Source organism: Aulonocara sp. 'chitande type north' Nkhata Bay, linkage group LG6 (genome assembly GCF_057382095.1).
Source record: "Aulonocara sp. 'chitande type north' Nkhata Bay isolate Kocher_YH1m ecotype deep benthic linkage group LG6, A_spYH_male_GT1.1, whole genome shotgun sequence".
NCBI classification, from domain to species: domain Eukaryota; kingdom Metazoa; phylum Chordata; class Actinopteri; order Cichliformes; family Cichlidae; genus Aulonocara; species Aulonocara sp. 'chitande type north' Nkhata Bay.
In genome coordinates this window covers 23,792,516-23,817,179 of record NC_141349.1, presented here as the reverse complement: position 1 = coordinate 23,817,179, position 24,664 = coordinate 23,792,516, and the positions used below count along the sequence as shown (strand labels likewise).

At 39.6% G+C, this 24,664-nt stretch overlaps 1 protein-coding gene across 3 annotated transcripts; it reads left to right on the top strand.

The window, feature by feature from the left end:
- Positions 1-4,230: 4,230 nt before the first annotated feature.
- On the top strand, positions 4,231-22,740 carry LOC147327825 (uncharacterized). Of its 3 annotated transcripts, none has more exons than XM_086295706.1 (19): positions 4,231-4,329; positions 6,678-6,729; positions 6,955-6,993; positions 7,549-7,692; positions 7,959-8,210; positions 8,531-8,817; positions 9,112-9,176; positions 9,596-9,744; positions 9,890-9,958; positions 12,157-12,461; positions 12,749-12,813; positions 12,905-13,044; positions 13,153-13,877; positions 18,793-18,857; positions 18,949-19,088; positions 19,197-20,011; positions 20,178-20,239; positions 20,335-20,468; positions 20,635-22,740. In XM_086295706.1, the coding sequence occupies exons 2-19, from the start codon at positions 6,696-6,698 to the stop codon at positions 20,721-20,723; spliced, it is 3,579 nt and encodes a 1,192-aa protein (XP_086151832.1). In that variant the 5' UTR covers positions 4,231-4,329; positions 6,678-6,695; the 3' UTR covers positions 20,724-22,740. The 3 variants fall into 3 exon arrangements, with proteins under 3 accessions (XP_086151832.1, XP_086151830.1, XP_086151831.1); XM_086295704.1 differs by having other exon boundaries at positions 7,959-8,282; XM_086295705.1 differs by lacking the exon at positions 4,231-4,329 and adding an exon at positions 5,258-5,350 and having other exon boundaries at positions 7,959-8,282.
- Positions 22,741-24,664: the final 1,924 nt, after the last annotated feature.

Genomic DNA, 24,664 nt, shown 5'->3' with positions numbered 1-24,664 from the left:
TCTGAATACGGGACGATTCCGTTTTTTACGGACAGTTGGCAACTCTACTAACTAACTTTATGAATAAAGTTCAACATCAGTAACATCATAGCACCCACCCAGCTGTAGAAACTCCATCATGCTAGCTAGTACGCAGTACGAGTTATTGTAACTGACTGTAAAAAGTCAGCATAACGAAAATAAACTCCACCTAAACTTGGTTTATATCTGACCCAGATAGACTGCAGGTCATAACTTCTTACCTGAAGTTCAGTTCACCTGACACTTGGACAGGTGGCCGCCTCGGGTCTCTCCTCCTCCTGCCTCCCCTTTCTTTCATCCATTTGCTGGCCTCTGTGGAAGCTCCGCCACAACCACCAAACAACTGAGTTATTTTTACACATTGGCCAGCATCTGGCCAATCCACCACCTTTCATTGTTTATACCGTTACCAAAAAAATAAAACATCGGCCCATAAAAACGAAAAATCACCATCAGCCCATATACGGTCGGTACGAGGTAAATTTCTTTCCTCTGAAAGATGGACTTGCACTTTGGGATCTTTTAAACATCATTAGGCGCGTTGCTGCGCGCTGCCTGTCCTGTCTGTGAGTGCAGAACAAGCGCTCACAAAGCAGCAGTTTGGGGATGACGTCACACACATGGGTCCTCTGTCAGAATATAGGTCTTTGGAGCGTGATGTCACGGGGGTGGGCGTGGAAAGGATTTTGGCCTGATGCGCCATTTTCTGGGTCCAACCAAAGTGCAAGCGAAAAAGGAGCGAAGGCACACACAACAGCCATGGTTCGTTCTTGCTGTGCGGTCCGCTGCAATGTTCGATCGCACGACCGGCAAGAGAATAAGCTTAAAAAGGGTTTGCATTTCATTCTTTCCCCAGGGTTTTAGTACAGTAAATGCAAATTATTTACATGGCAGTGCACTTCAGGCATAAATCTAGATAAAACATTATGGGTCATTCCCACAACCCACAGCTTTACTGTGTTCCAGCAAAGTATCCAATAGTGGTGCCAACTCCTCCACAGTAGTAGGTGGGATTTTTCTTTTTTGAGGACGGCTCCTTTTACCTTTCAGTACGGATGGTCTGTTTATGTTTTGATTGAGAGCCTTTTTTGGGGGGCAGCTGAAGAGGAGAAGTCTATCTTATGGCCAACCTCTGGCTGTATCTTGGTCATATTGCCAGGCAAAACCCAGTATGCAGGTTCATCTGTAACAGTCCTTGTGCCACGATCAACACTGTTGCTTCTACATTAAACAGAAGAGCAGTGACATGGCTGCAGGTCTCTGCGACTCCGGCCTTACAGGTGCAGTGGGCGGCTTCAACCTTTCCTGTGATGCTCACAGTGACCCATGGCTGCAATGCTGGGCTGGTTCATTCAGTCTTTGAGAGTGCAGTACCTGAAACACACACAGACAAGCATAAAGGGACAATTATGAATCACTTAATATGATAAGGAGATTCTGCAATGTATAAAATTAAAATAAAATGTATTTTTAGTGACACAGGATACAAACGTGGAAGCAAGATGTATAATTAGAATTATTTATAATAAATATGAATAAATTTCTTTAACCATAGAGAATGACTAAATCCTTCAGGACAATGTCACATCAATGCACTGAACTCACTATGTTATCCCTCTTACAGAGCCTCCACATGTTCTCACTGTAATTTCCCCCTCATGAATGAATTTATGCTGCACTAATTTGAATGTTCGGAGGGAAATCAAACGCATTTTACTCGCAGTACTTGAGCTGACTTACCTTTGTTTGATTGACGACTTGTACGCGCTGACTCCACAGACAAGGTACGAAAATACAGGGTGGGCCATTTATATGGATACACTGTAATAACATGGGAATGGTTGGTGATATTAAAGTCCTGTTTGTGGCACATTAGTATATGTGAGGGGGCAAACTCCTCAAGATGGGTGGTGACCGTGGTGGCCATTTAGAAGTCGGCCATCTTGGATACAACTTTTGTTTTTTCAATAGGAAGAGGGCCATGTGACACATCAAACTTATTGGTAATGTCACAAGAAAAACAATGGTGTGCTTGGTTTCAACATAACTTTATTCTTACGGTGTATCCATATAAATGGCCCACCCTGTATATCAGGCTACGTCAATAGCGGTTGGTCTTCAGGGTTTCTACTCCACGGCCGTATTTCATACAGGTCCACATTTCCAATGCACGCAATTTTCTGCAAGTGCCGCCGCTTCGCCTCTGGACGCAATCGGTCTCTATACCGTCCGTTTTCTTTTCAGCTGCTTTTAAGCATGTTTCTTGTTGTCGTCGTTCCAACACAGTGTGTTTGTTTTGATTTGTGGACCCGGAAAATGGCGCCGCGCTCCCACAACACATTGCGGCGTGACGTCAACTCCAAAGCCCTATAGGAAAACCTGGACATTTTTATCAATCTCGAAAATCCCCCCAGACGCCCCAGACAGACCGTGAAAAGAGGACATGTCTGGGGAAAAGAAGACGGTTGGTCGCCCTAGTTATTATCCTTTTCTGCATTGCATTTTGTTTTCTCTGCCTAGTCTGTGCAGTTTTTATAATTACTCTGCCGGAACAGTCAGAAATGTTCTTTTGTTTTTCTTTTTGCCTTTGCCAGTAACTGGGATTACAGTGTAATGTAGTCAAACTTGCTCTTAGTGTTAACACACACACCCAAAGTACCGACAACACATTCTAGAAAAATACCAAGACTAAATATTCCAGTAGAAATACTGTCAACATCCTGCTTCTAAGGTGTAAACTTGGCAATCAAAACTAGGACTGCAGTAAAAATCTTATCCAGCAGTTCTTATGCCTTTAAAAACCACATACTGTATTGTACATCTCAAGGAAAGACACTCAATTAACTAAAGAATACAAAATAGGGTTAACTGAGTATACATAATACACATGAAAGAGACAAACACTAAGATATAGACAAAAGTTACCAGATAATTAATTGTTAGTGTATAGAGAACTAAAAGCAGTTCAGCCAGCTAAGTACAAATGTGCAGTGAAAGCCAGGCATCAGAACAACTGATATGACTCCGCACCAGACCAGCATAAAATGTATGCAAATAGGAAGGTTCCAAATGAGAACCTTATGAGAGACTTACTCAAATAAAAGGCAGTGATGAGTACTAAAATAATGGCCAATAATAAAGGGCAGAGGGCAGAATGGTAGACAAGATCCAAATGTTTACATATGGAGGCTTTACACTTTTATTTTAATTTATTTCACACACCTGAAATACACAGACCTAGGTGCGAGGCTTATGATGGATTCATAATTTATTTAGTTTTAAGATTTCAGATGAATCCGTGTGATCACACTTTCTGCATTTCAACTTTTTGTGTATGACTGATAAAACAAGGTCCAAGTGTGTATTAAGCTTCATTGTAAATGTAATCAAAATATCTCAAAATATAGACTTAAAATGTTCACTGTTACACATCTCTGAATTCAGACACCACAAAATATAACGGCAGTGCATTATTCCTAAGCTGTAACAAAAACAATAAACAGATGAAAAAAAGAAATTCACACTGTTAAGCAACCAGTTATATTTGCAAATACTTGTGTTTGTACCAATGGTTGCAGAAAAGTTCTTTTCTACAATCATTGGTTTATACAGTGAATAATAATTTGGTTTATTGTAGATATCGGAAATTGCATATTGTTTGTAAGCTCAAAGAATGAAAGAAAGTAGTCTTTTTGACAGGTTTTTTTTTTATTTTAACACAAATTTTATAAGTAAGATAGAAAAATAAAAGATAAAAGCTACTAAGTGTCATTGCTCAGAGAGAATACTAAAAGCACTAGTTTCACTGATCAGACTTTTTCTGAAAGTGACTTTAGGTTTTGCTGATATTTTATGTAAATGACACAGATTGAACTTTTAAAAAAAAATTTGACAGGTTGTTTAACCATAGTTTGTTTAAAGACAACTCAAACCCAGAGCAGTGTTTATTGCAAGTACTAATGATACAATTTAATCAGTAGTCCTTGCAGCACTACTCATGACAAGATTTTGAAATGTATGAAAGTGTGAAACTGAAAGAATGGGCTCGGCATTGTGATTGCACCTTAAGACTTTCAACATTCTCTTTGCTTAGAAAATGATGAACAAAACAAGTCCAGCTAGTTATGTCACACTTTGAAAAAGCAAGAATTTCTTGCTTCCTTCACTTACAAATAACCAAAGGCACAAGTCTTCAGTTACTTATTTGGACTCCAGCTGGTAAGGAGTCTGTTGCCTAGTTAGCCTACCATTCAGGGTGCGGTTAATACTGACTAAAAGAATACTGCTGCACAGTTAGACTCCCAAGAGGTAAGAGAAATTTTTATTTTTTTTTATTTTTTAAATTCCGATATTAACACAAGTAAATATTTAAAATTATAATTAATAAGGAATTAATTTACTCCACCAACATCTAATTTCTTGTCAAGGTGTCATCATTCTGCACTGACAGCTCTGTATAACAAATACGAGAAAATGTTTTTGTACTTTTGCGTGTGTTTAATCCTTGTTTAAGCAAAAATATATTTAACAAACACACATTTATATTTATTAAAGACTTAAATGATCATAATATGATCAAACCAATAATATACAAAACATTTAGACATTGCATGATATTATTATTAATAAATCAGATTAAGTCATTTTTTATGTTCTAGAGTAGCAGACAGCGTCTTAATAATAAAGTACGTGGTCAAAGGAGCTTGCAAAGAAAAGCGTCTGGACTTCTTTAAGTTGCTTGAAGACGTTTCACCTCTCATCCGAGAAGCTTCTTCATTTCTAAGGTCAAATGGTGGAGAGTCCCAGAAGGATGCCAATGTTCACATTTTGGACAGAGAGGACAGATGGTTTGAAAGAGGAGTGAAAGAAGCCATCTATGTCCACTGTGAGCGACCATCTTTGAACAGAGGCGGGGGTTTACGACACCAACTCTCTGCCATCTATAATCCAGTTTTGAGATCCCTTCCCAGACGCCTTAATGCCCACTCACATCCTGGGCCATCTGACCTCAGGAATTCGCATGATAAGGTGGGGCCAGGTTTCACAATGAGCTCACCCGAAACTCTGGCTGATTGGGACCCACACCCAGCTTCACACCTTGGCTCAGGCGATTAGAGGATCATCAGGGGGTCCTTTTGTCCCTCTGTGGGGGGAAACTCCCACTAGGTTTATATCTGGGACTCTCCACCATTTGACCTTAGAACTGAAGAAGCTTCTCGGATGAGAGGTGAAACGTCTTCAAGCAACTTAAAGAAGTCCAGACGCTTTTCTTTGCAAGCTCCTTTGACAACGATGACCTGGATGACTGAGAACCTTCACAGACAATAAAGTACGTGAGAGAAGGCTTTTATTATATATGTATGTTTATTATTCATGATGTCACTAACACTGTGTTGAGTGTAAAAGCTGTAACATAGGGCTGAGACCAGACTTCTTACTGGTTATAAATATATTTTTCATATGACAGTCATTTGAATTAGATTCAGAAAGAATAAAAATTTTTTTATCACTAACTAAAATGCTGCTGCACAGTCAATTCTGATACACAAATACATGTTAAAAATACAATGAATGCATAATTAGTTTACACCAAAAAGGTCAAAGTTTTGTATGTTCTAATTGATTTTATAAGCTTTGAGAAGTCTATTAATAAGCTGTAGATTCATACATTCTTAATTAAATTGGGAGTTTTCATCATCACATTTCTAAATTTGGATTACTGTTTTCTGAAAGTTTCTCACAATGTTAGTTTTTCCTGTTCACATTCAGGTATTTTTCTCAAATTAATCAAATGCATTTTTGAATGCCATTGTTCATTTCACATTAGACTGTTAAATAACAAGAAAATGCCTGCCAACAATGAATTGGTTCACTTTTAAAGCCAAAAAAGTTGTATGCTGAATGTGTAATTGAGTGGTTCTTTGTATTTTGAATAATAGATTGCCCTGCTTAGCTTGTCAAGGTGTGGCCACTCTGCACTGACAGCTGAATGTACAGTGAATATGAAAAAAAAGTTCTTGTACCTTTGCTCTTTGGAATTTCAAAGAATTCCAAGTAAAGAAAAAAGCTCAACTTAACAAATACATACTGATATTTATTAAATACTTAAATGGCTTCTAATTGCAAACAGTCTGATAGACTAGAAAGATGGAATTATATGATTATAAATTCATGATATATATAGTTTTAATGTCAGAAAATGACAAATAGTAAGAATTTTGATCACAGAACACACGAGAGAAGATTCATATTTTGTTATTATTTATTCAATTTCATTATACATGCTGTCACACCATATGCCTGAGACCACAGTTCTTAATTTGATTATTTCTTAGTAATATATAAGTATAAATATTTCAGATGAAAAGAAAAAGTATTTCTCAAACATGTCCTCTGTAATTTTAGTTTATTCATATTGTAGCAGTTTTGTAACTCTTTTCCACACCTGTTATGAGTGAATGAAAACTACTGCCAAACGGAGACATAGAATAGAAAACTGAACCAGAGTCAACAAGTAAAAAGTCATTTTGTTTTGTTCATACATTTTTGTAAGTGCAAATTTTACTTCTTTGGGAAAATTTAAACAACACAAAACAAACAAACAAACAAACAAACAAAAAACTACAAATATATTTATGGAGGGTTGTGTTTTACAGGAACCAGGCAGAGGGAGGATGGAACCTCTTACATTCCTCCTCCTATTAGCAGGTATTTCTTGGGTTGTATCTTTCTGTCATTTCACTCTCTTGATATTTGTGGTTTCATGTGTTTGCACGTATGTGTGTGTGAGAGAGATTTTGAGACAGTGCAAATAGAGCGATGATGCTAATAGCAATTTATATTTAAAATATATGAAAGTATAGACTGAATTTGTATAATTTTGCTTTTTGCCTAAATTCAGATAAGAATAATAATCCAATTAATATTCTACAGGACTAGTGGGAGCAGCATCTACTGACAATTCAACAACAGGTAACAAAAACAGAAGCTGAAGGAGCCTAGAGCTGAATGGGCTAAAAGATTTCCCCACCCCTCACTCCCATTCCTCTGTTCGACATCCCTCCACCCCCCACCACAATTTGACGTAACTAAAGAAACTTTAGTGTAATGAAACTAATGTACATGCTTTTAAGACAGTGTTCTTTTTAATGCACAACTATGTCAGCATTTTACTGTATTCAATGAGTAAAATACTGAACAGCTGAGGTGGAGGAACATGTGGGCATGGGGGACTCCCATTCTATTAACCCAAACCCACTAACACTTCTATTTTCAGTTAGCACAAGCCCATCAGACATCAACATAACATCAGTACCAAGCAATGCAACCTCAAACGAAATCCTACCACCACTAAACTCATCTTTACAATCATCAAACACCTCAAGCTCATCTACAGTTAATCATGCTTTTACTGCCTTATAACTTCTTTTTCATTTAACCTCACCACCAATCAACCCAGTCTCAATGGGAAATGCAACCTCACCAATGCCTTTTCTTTTTACAATAATTACCTTTTATTTAACACAGTCGCATCTCTGGTAAACATTACATCAGTACCAAGCAGTGCAACCTCACCACCAGAAGGTACAACTCCACCAACAGTTTTTGGAACCTCAGCACCAATAAACTCAAACATAACCTCATTACAACCCACCACAACATCATCTTCAGGTAATCTAATACAAATCGTGCGCATTCAATATATGAATGACAGTTAATTTATTATGTTCCATAATCCACTAAAAAGATTTTAAGTAGTGGACTTTAGAACAAAATCAAAATGAAAATGAACTGCAGTATATTCCTTTGTCTAAAATGCTTTTATTCGTGTCTAAATTATGCCTCTGTATTCAGTGTCATTATTTTATTTTAAGCAAAGATCATGATGAGCAGATATTGTAAACACCGGAGTAATAAAAGTTGCTGTCCCTCAACAGAAAACATCACATCAGCACCACCCTCACCAACAGCAACAGTCAACACGAACATGGCCTCATTACCAGTTAACCCAACTTCATTGGGTAACGTGACATCAGCAACACCCTCACAGACAACACCAGGCATCATGACCTCTCCGCCACTCAATGCAACTTCACCAAAAAACGTGACATCAGCACCACCCTTACCACCGTCTCTCAATGCAACCTCACCTCAAGTCAACATGACCACAATTCCACATACTTCACCGGGTATAGTGACATCAGCACCACCCACAAAACTAGTCAGCATGACCTCAGTGCATCTAAATGCAACCCTACCAGGTAACATCACCTCAGCACCACTCTCACCAACAACACCAGTCAGCATTACTTTATCACCACTCAACACAATTTAACAACAGATCAACTGTCCTCAATACCACTTAACCCAGTCTCGTCAAGATGACCTCTATGCGACTTAGCACTACCTCAATAACAATAAACACAACCTTGCCTGTGAACATGTTGTCAACAACATTAAACCATAGAACAAGTTGATATGACCTTAACATTACTTTACCCATCCACAGAACCAGTCAACATGACCGCAGCGTCACTCAGTACACCCAGCATGACCTCACCAACAGTCAAGCCATTATCTCCAGACCTAACTTCGCAAGGAACATCCATACTTTCAAATGTCACCTTTTTTAGCACTACAACTAAAGCTGCAGCTCCAACCACAACTACAACTGCCGCGCCAGCACAAGCACCTAAAATCAATTTAGGATTTAAGCTGCAGCAAAACTTTTCACCAGAACTTGCAAACAAAAGCTCACCAGCCTTTAAACAGTTAGAATCAAAAGTGACTGAACAGGTGAGTTCTTGGAATTTTTTTTAACCTTCCCAAAAAGTCTACTTATCTAAACGTCTTTGTTCTTTTGATCTGAATGTACTTAAACAATAGATATATAAAAATATGAATAAATACAATTCTAGCTGGTTACTCCAAATAACTAAGAATTTTATGATGAGCAAGGGAACGTATACATGAAACATTAAATGTATGAAATCTTTGTGATATGACTTATATGAACTTGATTTTAAAATATTTGAAATTTCATTTTTTATGATATGTATTTATATATCTTTCAAAACAATTTATTCCTAGCTCAACAACGTCTATAGTATAAAATTTGGATCTAGATTTATTCGAACTGTCATCAATAGTTTCAGGTAAGAAACACAGCTTAAGATTACTTTCTAAAACTAAACATTTATTAGCTACTAACCATTTAATGATCAAGGAACTGACCTCACAGACCATTGTGAGGTAAGTTGACTAGTTTCAGTTGTTGTGCAAAGGTACTGTTTATATGGCTGCAGAAACCTGCAATCAACTGAGACTGAAGAATTCACTTGGAACAGTGACAAAACATTTCTCCCACTGAAAACTTATGTCCAGATGAAAAGATTCAACTTTTTTACTATACTGGATGATTGAGCATGCATCCAGACAACTAACCATTTACTTTTTATTTTTAACAATAGATTTAATAAGTTCATTCTTGCCTTCTTGATGTAAGGCTAATCAGTGATAAAGAATTGACAAATAAAATGAAAGCATAGAAAATCACTACATTTTTCCTTTACAGTCAAGGATCCATTGTGGTTGATGCTGAGCTGATATTCAATAATGTCAGCACATTACCAAATATCAGCTCTGCAGTTGCAACTTTGACAGAAGCTGTTGCAAGCTCAACTTTTAACCTCTCAGTTAACACGTCATCTATTTCAGCAAAAGGTCGGTCCTCATGTAATTTGTTGTTTCATCCTTCCTGATCATTTATTGTCATAAATTGTGATTTTGGATGTTGATCTCAAATATATGATAATAAGGAAATAGTCACAAGACTGTGCAATGACTTATTTAATATTGTGATTTCCAGCTGTGACAATAGCACCAACAGAACAAATCACAACATCATCTTCAACAATGAATCCAAGTACCACACCAGGTATTACCATGAAATAACTATGAATTTTTACATGTGATTATCACAAGCATGTAACACCATCATACAGCCTCACTCTTATAACCATTTTATCCAGCCTCACCACCACTCAACATCACCTCTGTGCTAACAACATTTAATGTGATATTGATTCCACTGAACTCAACTAGAGATGGCACGATACCACTTTTTTATGTCCAATACCTATACCGATATCATAAATTTGGATACCTGCTGATACCGATAGGAATCCGATATAGTTTATTTTTGATCAATAAAACAGTTTTTTTAAAATATCTTGCTGCATTTTGTATAGGTTCATACTCACGTTTTAAAAACAAAACACTAAAGCTATTCTGTTATACCTGTATGTAAAAAACACACTGCACACAAAATATTTCATAGTTCAGCAATACTGAGCTAATAAACTTAAACCTACACCATCCTCCCTATTCTGGTATTTTAAAGAGTACTTAGCAGAAATATTAAACAACCTAACTGATAGGGTTGCAAACTCCCAGCAAAAAAATAATAAAAATAGGGAACTACCCTCCACCCTCTGCCTCGTGATGCTTAATCGACGTAATCAACTTTAATTTAATGCACGTGTACAAAAAAATTGCACAGAAATCAATTATTTTTCTACAATAATTAAATAGATTCAGCATCTTTCTTCAACAGAATTGCAGACTGCACAGATGGAAAAGGTACTATAGCTTACTAGGGTATATATTAGACTTAATAGTTACTATATACAGTAATGGACTTCTATACATTTTACCTCTGATTAAAACTTTGGTTGTAAGATTCAGATAATTGTTTATTAAAAGCTAGACATTTTAAATGAGAATAAAAAAGAAACATATTCTTTGGGCCCCCCTTTTCCCTGTTAATGCCCTACCTGCCCCCCTGGCAAAACCTTGCTAGATCCGCCCCTGCACAGTTACCAGCCGTCAACTACGTAGAAAAGGATCCTGGTGTAGAAAGAAATCTTAAATAAATTCTAAGAACAGCTTATCAAGCTTAAACGTGCTGCTGTTGTTCAGCCGCTGGTTTCCTCTTTCTGGTGCAAAGTGGGCGATAAACAAACAAGAGAAACAGGGCTCGCAACAGAAAAGCCGATCAGCTGATCATTGATCAGTTTCATGATTGAAGTAGTAACAGGAGAGGGAGGGAGAGAGAAGAGGCAGTCGCTCCATACATCGGTTGTTAAGCTTAATGTGGGAATGCTTTACAAACATCCAGAGATGAACTTACACACTTGCTTTACTTCTCTCTGGGATAACTTTCTCGGAGATGAAATGCCGGTTTGGTAGCGAGGATCCAAATGCTGACCGCCAACAAGTCTCGCACGCCACAGCCGCTCTATCACGTGACGCATACTGCTCCAACGCGCTATGGTTATGAGCTGAGTTACGCCATGTTGCAAGTTTTGTGAAGTGCTTTTGTGATATTTAATGGATCAGATTACATTTTTTATTTCTCTCCAATATCCGATCAAGTAATTTATGTCAGTATCGGACTGATACCGTAATATCGGATCGGTCCATCCCTAAACTCAACTTCAGCCACACCAGATAACATGCCCTCAGCACCATCCAAATCAATAGCACCAGTCAGCACAAGCCCATTGGCACTCAGTACAACCTCACTACAAGTCAACATGACTTGAACAGCAGTTAACCCAGTTACACCAATTAAGGTGACCATAGTACCATTAGCACCAATGGCACCATTCAGCATGACCTTACCAGTAGCCTCTACAACCTCACCACAAGTCAACACACCTTTAACACCACTTTACATGACCTCACCAAATCACCTCACTATAATGCTCACCAACAGCACCAGTCAGCATGCTCTCACCCCACTCAGCACAACTTCACTACAGGTAAACATGATTTCAACACCACTTATCCCAAACTTATTTGCAGTCAGCATAAACTCATCAACACTCAGTCTAACCACACAAGTAAAGAGGAGCCTCACCTTTAACCTCTATCGCCAGGAAAATCAGTGTCTGTTAAATCAATCCATGACTATGAGGAAACGTGTTTTTCTTTAATAAAATACAGAATGTACCAGTTTATAATAAAAGTGAATGTCCTATCTGTGGCATATTCATGAAATTCTTTAATTCTCCATTTGTAAAATTAATATATTGTAGCTGACATTTGTTCCAACTATATCTATCGCCTCAGCTACTGCCAATGCCACGAATGCTACCTCAAATGCAGCGACAACTTTGGGCTCTAATACAACTGCAGCCACAACAGTGGGTTCCAATACAACTGCAGCTACAACTGTGTCTCCAAATACAACAACTACTTCCACTACAGTGACAACATTACCCACAACAACTACAAGCACTGCATCAACAGATCCTCCTACTGCAAGTCAAGGAGCCCTTGGTCTTATATTCAGTCTCAGCGAAACTTTTACAGCAGACCTCACAGACTCACGTTCAACAGCTTTTCAGACTTTAGCTCAAAAAGTGACCAATGTGGTAAGACGGCAACACTATGTGCTGATATTCTGTTGGCCTACATAAAACTCACTGAAAATTGGCAATGGTTAAAATGCTGAAATGCCTCTTTTCCTGGTCTTCTTCTTCTTCTTCTTTTTTTTACATTCATTTATTCATATTTAGTTTGGTTATTAAATCTTCTAAGTCCTGTTTAGTTTTGTAAATCCATTTGATTTGCAAGATGATATTTATGAAAGCCTCAGATTCATACAGGCAATGGCATGTGCATCTGCTGTAAAAGTATAAAACTACATTTTATCTTTCAGGTAAATGCTGCATGTAAACGTGTCTATGGATCATCCTTCCTTCGTTCCTTTGTTAAATCATTCCGGTAAGGCCAAAATTTGATAATGTAATTTTTCCAGATATTTACTACTCACTTCCTGTCATAAACGTATTTCTTTCTCTCTTTACCAATAAAGGTCAGGATCAGTGGTTACCGATATGACTCTTGTATTCCAAGACAAAGCCTCAGTTCCTACAGTAAACAATTTAACCTCAGAACTCCCTGCAAATATTAACTCTTCTTCCCTGAACATTATACCAGGCAGTCTTAATGCAAGTAAGTATTTAACCAAACTTATTTAATTCTTTATCTAAAATAAATTAGTAATTCTTTATTGATAAATCACTGGTACAGTTACAGTTTCCACTTTCTTTGCTTCCGCAGCTGTGCTCAATATTACAACAACCCCAACCACTGCTTCTAACATTACTACAGCTGCAACAACTGCAGCTACAACTTTGGGCTCTAATACAACTGCAGCCACAACAGTTGGTTCTAATACAACTGCAGCCACAACAGTTGGTTCCAATACAACTGCAGCCACAACTGTGGGTTCTAATACAACTGCAGCCACAACAGTTGGTTCCAATACAACTGCAGCCACAACTGTGGGTTCTAATACAACTGCAGCCACAACAGTTGGTTCCAATACAACTGCAGCCACAACTGTGGGTTCTAATACAACTGCAGCCACAACAGTTGGTTCCAATACAACTGCAGCCACAACTTTGGGCTCTAATACAACTGCAGCCACAACAGTTGGTTCCAATACAACTGCAGCCACAACTGTGGGTTCTAATACAACTGCAGCCACAACAGTTGGTTCCAATACAACTGCAGCCACAACTGTGGGTTCTAATACAACTGCAGCCACAACAGTTGGTTCCAATACAACTACAGCTACAACTGTGTCTCCAAATACAACTACAGCTTCCACTACAGTGACAACATTACCCACAACAACTACCAGCACTGCATCAACAGATCCTCCTTCTGCAAATGAAGGAACCCTTGGTCTACAATTCAGTCTCAACCAAACCTTTACAGCAAACCTCTCAGTCCCAAGCTCATCAGCTTTTCAGACTTTGGCTCAAACAGTGATTAAAGAGGTAAGACACCAATACTATGTGCTAACAAGCAAACCTAAATGTCGGCTAGCATAATAATGTAAAATGTATATATTCTTGGAACTATATATGATTTAAGAGACTTTCATTTCTTTCTTTAACCTTTATTAACCCTCAGGCCTTGTTCAAAAACACCACCCTTTCAGCTTGTTCATGGCCACAAGTGGCCACCTACAGATTAGGTCTGTAATTTTTTATTATTTTTGTTTTTTTGCCATTTTTTTTGCATAAAGCTTTTAAGTAACTTCAGTTCTTTCCATAAATATAAAATAATTATTACTTTTTTATTTTTTAACCCTTTAAACACCAGTTTGTTTGTCCACTGCACCAGCTGGACGACAACCTCAAATCTCGCAATTTTATATAATTGCATTGCTACTGAAATTTCTTGTATTATTAATAGTAGAGTCTGGGGCATGTAATTGATTCACATCAACATTGAATATAATGCATTGTTATTTTAGTGCAGAGAGACCAAAAACATAAAAAACCCCTTTCAGCTTGTTCGTGGCCAAAAGTGGCTTAAAAACACTACAAAAGACCAAGGATAAAGGAGGACTAGAACTGCCTAACTTTCAGCACTACTTCTTAGCCAACAGGCTTCAGTTTATCTCAGGATGGCTAAAACACACCCTCTTAGATGAACCTTGGCTAGATGTAGAACAAGCACTCTGCAATAATCTAGAGATCTCAGACCTACCATTTATCAGCTCAAACATCCAACGACATGAATGCTTTAAAAGCATCAACATCAGCTCTTCTCTGACAGCATGGTGGGAGTTTCTAAAATTGACGGCGTCTTCATTAATCCCATGCAAACGTACACCTATCTGGAACAACCCTGACATATTACAAAACAATAATATGATAAACTTTTCAGATTGGAGTGATAAAGGAATCAAATATTTAGAACATATACTAGAAGGAACAGAATTTATTTCATTTGACGGACTAGTTACACAATATGGGATCAACAAGAAAAGATTTTTAGAATATCAACAAATTAAATCCATAGTAAAAAAGAAATTTAAACCGGGTCAAGTTGAACTACAAACACCACCAAGTGTGGTTCAATTTCTTACTCTTAAACCCCCCAAATTACTATCCAAAATATACAGAATGCTTTCTAAAACAGATGAATCAATATCACTTCCTATTGCAAAATGGGAAGCGGATTTATCAGTTAACTTAGACCTAAACTTCTGGTCTCAGATTTGCTTAAAAACCTTTCATCTAATTAGAAATCCCAGTCTTCAATTAATTCAATACAAAATATTACATAGAGTGCACTATACAGGTCATCGGATGTTCAAGATGGGCTTTTCGTCTACCAACAACTGCTCACACTGCCAAACCAATTCACCGGACAATTATATCCACGCTCTTTGGTTCTGTCCACCAGTTCAGAAGTTTTGGCGCGAGATATGTGAAGACTTATCGAAGTGTCTGAAATGTAACATTCCAACCTCCCCCTTAGTGTGTTTGTTGGGCAGCTTAGATAATGTCACTTCAGAAAAGAATATCGCCCATATGGTTTTCACTGCCCTATGCATAGCCAAGAAAACAGTCCTCATGAACTGGAAAAATAAAAATAATCTTAATTCTAACCAATATAGAAATTATCTATTAGATTACATTAGTCTTGATACAGCCTCTGCCACCACATCAGATCAATTGCTCTGGGCTCCTTTGATCAGCTCCATCACCTAGTGGGGGTGGGGGGTCATAGTTTGGTCCCGCCTTCACTGTTGTGATTGGTGTGGGGGTAGGGACAGGCTTAGGGCGTCGGGGGGTTCCCCGGAGGCATCTTCCTTGGGGGGCTCAACCCGGGGTAGCGGTCATGTCCGGTTAGGGGCTCTGTTGGCTCTCAGGTGACTGTTTCCTCGCGGCTGCGTGCAGCGGGGCTAGGGGAGGGTCTGTGCTGACGGACGTGGGTTACTGACCTGGTAGCCCGGCTGCCCCTGGGTGGGTCCGGGATGGGTGTGAGGTTCTGGGGGCGCTCCGTCTGTGGGCTGGGACCCGGACCGGGCCTCGGGGGCTTGGGTCCTGGTTGGTGTGTTGCCGGGGTTGTGGGCGGGTGGGTGCATGGGGGCCCAGCCCTGGAGCAGGGTGCTGCCGGTGCGTCGAGCCACCTGGGGGGCTCTTCAACTGGTGGGGGAGATTGTCACATCTTGCAGGAGCTTTCCTCTCCTCAGGAGCTCCCTCTGCAGGAGGGGGAGATACAGGAGAGGTGGAGGAAGATCTCAGCCTGGGTGTTTATTGTCTTATGTAGTCTGGAAGATGAGTGGATGGTGGGGTGGGTGCAGTTTTCTCTGTGGTGGGGTTGGGTGGACTGTCCCGGGCTCTGTGGGGCCGGGAGGCGCTGCTGCACTGGGCCCGGTCTGGATGGGCCTGGGCCCCCTTTCCCTGGCGGGTCGCGGAGTATGGGGGTGCCTACTGGGGTCAGCGGGGGAGCTGGCCCCAGGGAGGGGTCACTTGCCCCTCCCTTCCTTCCCTCCCCATCTCCAGCTGCCTCCCTCTTCCCGCTCCACCACAACCACCCACACATGCAGGGCCTTGGAGTAGGGGTATGTCACCAGGGTGCAGAGGAGGCTACCCCCCCCCCCCCCCCTCTGTCCCCTTCTGGCTGCCTCTGCCTCAATTTTATCCCACAACTTAGACATTCACATTACTCACACTCTCATTACACATACATATAGGATCTTGGGGGTGGGCACGATACACGGAGTCCAAAGTACCATCAGGGTGTACACCCCACCCCTGGCGTCGTTGCCCACCTCTCAATTTTAAATACACGTAGACATTGAGGGCTAGCAGGAGGGACCATGCGCTTACCTGCTGCTCTCTGGCAGGTAGCTCCATGCCCTCCTGGGTTTTAAATGCACCTTAGAACACACATGCATCAACATTACAATGAGCGGGTGGAGGGAGGTTTGGAGTCTTCTCTCACCCCCATAGCAGGTGGAGGGAGGTTTGGAGTCTTCTCTCACCCCCATTCTCTGCGACCTGCTGGAGCAGGGGGGCTAGGACTAGGAGGAGGAGTTGGCCGTCCGACTGCGGTCTGGAGTGTGGAGCCTTCCTGCTGCTGCGGAGTCGGGGCGGTCTGGCTCCCCCCACCGCAGGGAAAAGGGAAACACCACCTGGGTCTGGGTGCAGTTCCCCCCTCCAGGGGCAAGGGCACCTAGACCCGGTTTGTAGAGTACGCTTGGGGAGTGTGATCGTGTGTACAGCGTCTCTTTATGTCTGTCTCCACGTTGGTTGAGTGTGGAGTAAGTGCATATGAGAGCATGAGGGTGGGAATGGATGTTTGTATCTGTGTGTGCCTGTATGTCTGTGTCTATATGTCAGGTTGGGTGTCAGGCGCCACCTCTCTGGGGACATCTCAGGCCCTCCAAGGTTTGGAGGCCTATCTCCCCCTACCACCACTTCCCCTGCCAGTGGCGGACCCCCTCAGACATCGGTGCGTTGGTGGTTCTTTGTGTCCGGGGATGGGCGTCCAGGTACACACCGGCTCACTCCTTGGCGGCCGCTTATCGGGGCCTGGAGCCTGGGGCTCGCTCGGGCCACTTCGGAGGTGGGGTGCCCCCGGCCTCTCGGCCTGGGGCTCGGTCACTCAGGCGCAGCTGGCTGCCGGCGGAGCTCACGGGCGCGTCACTGCAACTCCCCCTGGCTTCTGCTCCGTGGCTGCTGAGTGAGCCCTCATCTGGGACTCTCCTCAGCTCTTTCCGGGACAGTGGCGCAGCTGCCCCTATGTTGGTCTTCCTTGGTCTCTTGTGTTCTGGGGGCCTCTGGATGTCTGGAGTTTTGATCTCATCCACACCTGCTTCATGCCCTGGAGGACGGGGCTGTGGCCCCCCCACACCCTCTAGCAGATTATTACATGAAGGAACCTTTTAAAAAACAAAAAACAAGCGCGTCCATGCTCACAGGTGTACACACGGGTGATCACACCCACAAACTACACCCTTTTTGGCTCCTACCTCAAAGCACACTGTGTTCTGTTGATCTTATGTGCTGCACAATAATGTTTAACATTTAGTATTTACTGTCATATTCCCATATATCATTGTGATGTTGTTTATTCTATTACTCTTGTTCTCTTCTGCTTGCTTTCTTTTTTCTTTCTCAGCAGGTGATCCAGGTGATTGATATATGCATTTTTTTTTCTCTGCCCGTTCTGTTGGTTTTTGTCTTTTGCCCTTCTCCCCCGTCCCTCTTCTCAGCTGTTTCTCTTTCCCTCTTTCTTTCTCCCCTTCTTTCCCCCAGTCAAGTCTGTCCCGTATTCAGTAAGTGAAAATAAAATAAACAATAAAAGGTGAATCAAATGGACCAGGCTGGGATGGTCAGTTTGGTAAAGTAAATCCGTTGGGCATCTTTCTTTGCCTTTAGACAACAATTCTGATGGCAAAAGAGCCAAACGGGACAGGCCAAAAAAACAAAAAAAAACAAAAAAAAAAACAACAACTACAAGCACTGCATTAACAGATCCTCCTACTGCAAGTCAAGGAGCCCTTGGTCTTATATTCAGTCTCAGCGAAACTTTTACAGCAAACCTCACAGACTCACGTTCAACAGCTTTTCAGACTTTAGCTCAAAAAGTGACCAATGTGGTAAGACGGCAACACTATGTGCTGATATTCTGTTGGCCTACATAAAACTCACTGAAAATTGGCAATGGTTAAAATGCTGAAATGCCTCTTTTCCTGGTCTTCTTCTTCTTCTTCTTTTTTTTACATTCATTTATTCATATTTAGTTTGGTTATTAAATCTTCTAAGTCCTGTTTAGTTTTGTAAATCCATTTGATTTGCAAGATGATATTTATGAAAGCCTCAGATTCATACAGGCAATGGCATGTGCATCTGCTGTAAAAGTATAAAACTACATTTTATCTTTCAGGTAAATGCTGCATGTAAACGTGTCTATGGATCATCCTTCCTTCGTTCCTTTGTTAAATCATTCCGGTAAGGCCAAAATTTGATAATGTAATTTTTCCAGATATTTACTACTCACTTCCTGTCATAAACGTATTTCTTTCTCTCTTTACCAATAAAGGTCAGGATCAGTGGTTACCGATATGACTCTTGTATTCCAAGACAAAGCCTCAGTTCCTACAGTAAACAATTTAACCTCAGAACTCAGTACAAATATTAACACTTCTTCCCTGAACATTATACCAGGCAGTCTTAATGCAAGTAAGTATTTAACCAAACTTATTTAATTCTTTATCTAAAATAAATTAGTAATTCTTTATTGATAAATCACTGGTACAGTTACAGTTTCCACTTTCTTTGCTTCCGCAGCTGTGCTCAATATTACAACAACCCCAACCACTGCTTCTAACATTACTACAGCTGCAACAACTGCAGCTACAACTGTGGGTTCTAATACAACTGCAGCCACAACAGTTGGTTCCAATACAACTGCAGCCACAACTGTGGGTTCTAATACAACTGCAGCCACAACTGTGGGTTCCAATACAACTGCAGCCACAACTGTGGGTTCTAATACAACTGCAGCCACAACTGTGGGTTCCAATACAACTGCAGCCACAACTGTGGGTTCTAATACAACTGCAGCCACAACAGTTGGTTCCAATACAACTGCAGCCACAACTGTGGGTTCTAATACAACTGCAGCCACAACAGTTGGTTCCAATACAACTGCAGCCACAACTGTGGGTTCTAATACAACTGCAGCCACAACAGTTGGTTCCAATACAACTGCAGCCACAACTTTGGGCTCTAATACAACTGCAGCCACAACAGTTGGTTCCAATACAACTGCAGCCACAACTGTGGGTTCTAATACAACTGCAGCCACAACAGTTGGTTCCAATACAACTGCAGCCACAACTGTGGGTTCTAATACAACTGCAGCCACAACAGTTGGTTCCAATACAACTACAGCTACAACTGTGTCTCCAAATACAACTACAGCTTCCACTACAGTGACAACATTACCCACAACAACTACCAGCACTGCATCAACAGATCCTCCTTCTGCAAATGAAGGAACCCTTGGTCTACAATTCAGTCTCAACCAAACCTTTACAGCAAACCTCTCAGTCCCAAGCTCATCAGCTTTTCAGACTTTGGCTCAAACAGTGATTAAAGAGGTAAGACACCAATACTATGTGCTAACAAGCAAACCTAAATGTCGGCTAGCATAATAATGTAAAATGTATATATTCTTGGAACTATATATGATTTAAGAGACTTTCATTTCTTTCTTTAACCTTTATTAAACACTTGTAAACACTTCACAATAATGTTCTCTTTCAGATAAACAGACTGGTTAAAAATGTCTTTGGATCATTCCTACGCTCCAGGGTTAACAGCTTTAAGTAAGGCTAAATTTCTGTCCATGACTTATGTTTTTCTTAGATATCTGTCCTTCAACTGCTTTTAAGAAGTATTGCTTCTGTCTTTGTCATTCTAGGAATGGATCAGTAGTTGTCAACATGACTCTTGTGTTCCAAAATCAAAGCTCGGTTCCATCACTAACTAATGCAACTACAGCGCTGACACAAGCACTCCAAAATACCACACTGGGCATCATAGAAGGCAGTATAAGTAAGTTTCTGGCCACATATTCTGCAGTTTGAATTTATTAATGTAAACTACCCTATATAATGTTGTATTATTGTGCTGTCAGTGTTACACATAAAAGCAAGATGAGAACTCAAGTTTATAAGTCCAGAGAATTTTATGGAGGTACTTTTTTTTTTCAATATTCCAGGAGTGTCATCATCAACCAGTCTTCAGTCTACAATTGGCATATGGGCGCTAACACTGTTGACTGTGGCACAAATCATGATCAACATGTAGGCACCACTCAAGTTCACTCCAGTGACTTCACCAAAAGTTTTTACTGTGCTATAAAACCGGGTGTGCCAACCAAAGGAAAAACAAAAGATATAAGAAGCTAGCATTATGAAATTTACCAAGATGAAGTAATTTGGTGCTCAGATGTGTGCTGAGTGTAAAAGATTAATATATATATCTTATAGTATTTTCCAGACACAAATTTATGGTGCAAAATATCTAATACTTTTTGGCAACGTATTGGCAGTTACTTGTGAGTAACACATTAGCTTGTTAGTGCACTTGTTTTCGTTGCTATTGTGGCATTAAAAAAAACTATAAAAAACATACATATTAATTTACAATATGCATTGCAAGATGCGAATAATATCCAAACATATTATTGAGTTAAATGGTGAAAGAGAAGATGTGCATATTTAATGATGTGAGTTGAACTGAAATGATCTTGATGCAGCAGACAAGTGATTGATTCTGTCATAATCATACAGTATCAGGTGAATAGTTTGGAAGGTGGACTTTAAATGAGAAACAGCATACTAGTCTAGCAAAATATTTACATACTACTGTCTTAATAAAAATAAGTTGTTTTTCTTCTTTTCATTGATTAATTAGTGCATTGATTAAAAGATCTGTATGCCTCTATAATGAAATTAATAAAACCATTATTTATTCAACCAAGTACTAGAATCTTAGGCTTAATATGCTTCTTGTGATTTGTAAATGCCATCTCTTTTACTCTGCATTTTTTCCTTTTAATATCAGAAGAAGGAAAAACTACTGCAAATAATAATTATTAGTGGTGTGGTGAATGTGATTTGTAGATTTGTGAACTTTATATTTATCAAAATAAAGATTATGACAATTACCAGGTTTGTGTACTACAAAACAATTAATGCGTTAAGGAGCTATTTTGAGATTAAAGTCAGAGTGTTCTGTGTCAAGCAAGAGCCTAAATCACCATGTGAACTTTAAACACGTGAACATTGATATAGCACAAGGTTCAGTTGGCTCTGCATAAAAATAGGTGGTCGAAATTGTCTTCAAGAAGCTACTTTTATGTAGTAATGTTGTCACTGTAGTGGAAGTAGTGTGAAGTATATTTCACAACCTGTACTTTTTTACTTTTACTTGAGTAAAGGAGTTGAATCAGTACTTCAACTTTTATTGCAGCATTCTTTAACACTGGTATCTGTACTTCTACTAAAGTACAAACTGTCTCTACTTTTGACACCTCAATGAACAGGTATGAAATCTTTAACTGGGGCTTAGGTTTTGTCAAGCCAACTAACACAAACAAAGGGTTGCTGTATTGAACTTCTTTATCAAAGATGTGTCATCTTATTACTAGACCTATTATTTTCAGAGCCGATATCCAAGGATAGTAGATTATAGATCAAACTGGGATTGTTAAGACTGGCTGTTAGCCATAGTCATGAATGTATCCCTAGCTACTACCAGAATCCAGGAAAAAACAACAGGAGCTACCAAGAAACAAGTACAAATGTGTTTCCCTTGCAAACTACTGTTTACAAACTACTCTACTACAGGTAGAGGACCACAGGCTTTGATGTACTTTCAAATGAAGGAGCAAAGTAGCAGACAACAATCCATTTACACAATATTGTTTTTTAATTCTCTGTGTATCACACCTGCAGCTCAACCTCAATGGATATACCTGCTCTCACTCTACTGTAATGTAGCATTTATTTTATTGTTCTAAATGTCCAAATAAATTCAATAGTTGTAAATGGGCTCTTCTTGTGGAAGTGTAACTCTCAGACTCTGCTTGTGTTTAGGATGGAGACTTCATGTTGATCACACTAATGGTCACTCATTAGCTGTATCCATGATTTCCAAAGCAAACTTGAACTCTTATAGGTCTGATGGTGAGAGAGGTAGAAGTACATGAAAAGCTGTGAAATCTCTGGTTTATTAGGGAATATATATCTTTTCTAGTGCTTATTTTCTGTGTATTTTGTTCTATGTATTTTATAATAAAGGCCTGTATAAAGGAAGGCCAGCTTTGACTCACAAACCAATTGCTCAGCCAGACTGGAACTGTGCAGAACAGGAAGTCTTGTGCAGAGCTGCAGAGGCAGTATATTAAGAACAGAAAACACATGTACAGACAGAAAAGCGGAACTAAGCAACACACACACACACACACACACACACACACACACACACACACACACACACACACACACACACACACACACACACACACACACACACATCAAGTAAGGGCAGAGGTAAAGAAGTAAAGAATCATAAAATGATTATAAATACTTTGAGTCTGCGTCTTCTCTGTCCAGTAGAAGAATAAAAAGAACTGGGTTCAATAGGTTGTGTACAAAATTGTTTTTATTTACAAGTCACACTACACACCAAGCTCCACAACTTACAGTCTTATCTGTTCTGGAAAATGGGTCATATCCATACACTCCTTTTCTTAAACTCCAACAGTCAACACAAAACTAAAAAGATGTTGTAAAAAAGTATTTTTACAGGACATTATCCTGAGCTTTTACTTTATGTATGTCATATAAAATACTGGTGACTGCAAGTGCTTCCCCTTAGCCTTCTAGTAGATGCACTTGGTTAGAGATGGAGAATTGATAGGATTTTAGCAATTCTGACATTACAAAAGTCAAAAGACATTAAATTTGTGCAAATTAATTGCATGCTGTTTTGTGAAATGTTTGTGCATGTTGGAGATCGGTGTTCCTCAAAGAACAAAAGAAAATATTATTATTATTTTTGTACAAAACACTTCTCATAAAAGTAATGCAATACGTTACTTTTTAACTACTTCAAAGAGAAAGTTATTTATTATAGTACTTGTTACATTACTTTCGTATTGCTCTGTAAAACAGCTGAAACACACACACACACACACACACACAAAACATATTAAGGATTGTACATTAACATGAAACTGTTGTACACACACACACGTGAAGAGAGAGAGAGTATGCATAGTATGCAAACGGCTACCAAACGTCCATCATAATTCGTCATACAATGAGAACAGGACAAATCAACAGTCTGTTACTGTTGCTATTTTTACCATTTCTTCTTGGAGCAACTGTAATGCACATAATTTCCTTAGGGATTAATAAAGTATTCTGATTCTGATTGTTTCAGGATGACCTGCCATTATCCAATGACACATCTGCTTACCTGTATCTGTTGCTCGTTTCTCCTCCTCTTCTTTTCTCTTTTTTCTAAACTGAGCACCTGATGGCTTTGAACTTTTCTTGTCCATCTTCCATTGGTTTTAATTTTGCACTCCAGTATGACCACCCATCCATCAACTCAAGGATCACCACAACATGACCTAATAGACCTACACCTTAGTTCACAGATTCACTTTGTCTAGGGTTTATTTCTGGGATTTCACACAACCCAGGATTCAAATCATGAATACATAATGGGCTTGGATTTACAACATTATAAATGAAATGTGCTCTATTTGGAAGCAGCGGGTCTCCCTCCCCTTTCGACGGGTTGTGTGTGAGACTTTAAATCATCAAACTGAAAATTATAAATTTTAAATTGTTATTGATCCCTTTACCCCCAGTCCTAAAGTGTATATTTATTTTCTTACTCTTCTTATATATATTGTTTGTTTACTTGCACTGCTGTAACTGGAGCCTCGTTGTCTCGTCTCTCTATATGCTGGACTGTATGTAGTGGAGATGACAATAAAGTTTACTTTGACTTCAGCAGCAAGCAGGCGCACCGAAGGCTCTCGCGCTCATTTTTCGTGTACAGAATTACGAAAAAACATCGGTGCAAATTATAAGTCTGTATCATAATGTCTGGTGTTTTCGTGTTTGTTGGTTTGTTTTTATTTTGTTTTATTTTGCGAGTTGATTATTATTAGATGCTGCTCCAGCCAGCCAGAGAATTTTTTTTTTTTTTGCCGATGCCCGTGATGC

Excerpts from the sequence above, each read along its gene's own strand:
- LOC147327825 (XM_086295704.1), top strand. The coding sequence starts at position 6,696 with ATGGAACCTCTTACATTCCTCCTCCTATTAGCAG. Across the intron at positions 18,858-18,948 it reads TCCTTTGTTAAATCATTCCG|GTCAGGATCAGTGGTTACCG; the intron begins GTAAGGCCAAAA and ends TTACCAATAAAG. Across the intron at positions 19,089-19,196 it reads ACCAGGCAGTCTTAATGCAA|CTGTGCTCAATATTACAACA; the intron begins GTAAGTATTTAA and ends TTGCTTCCGCAG.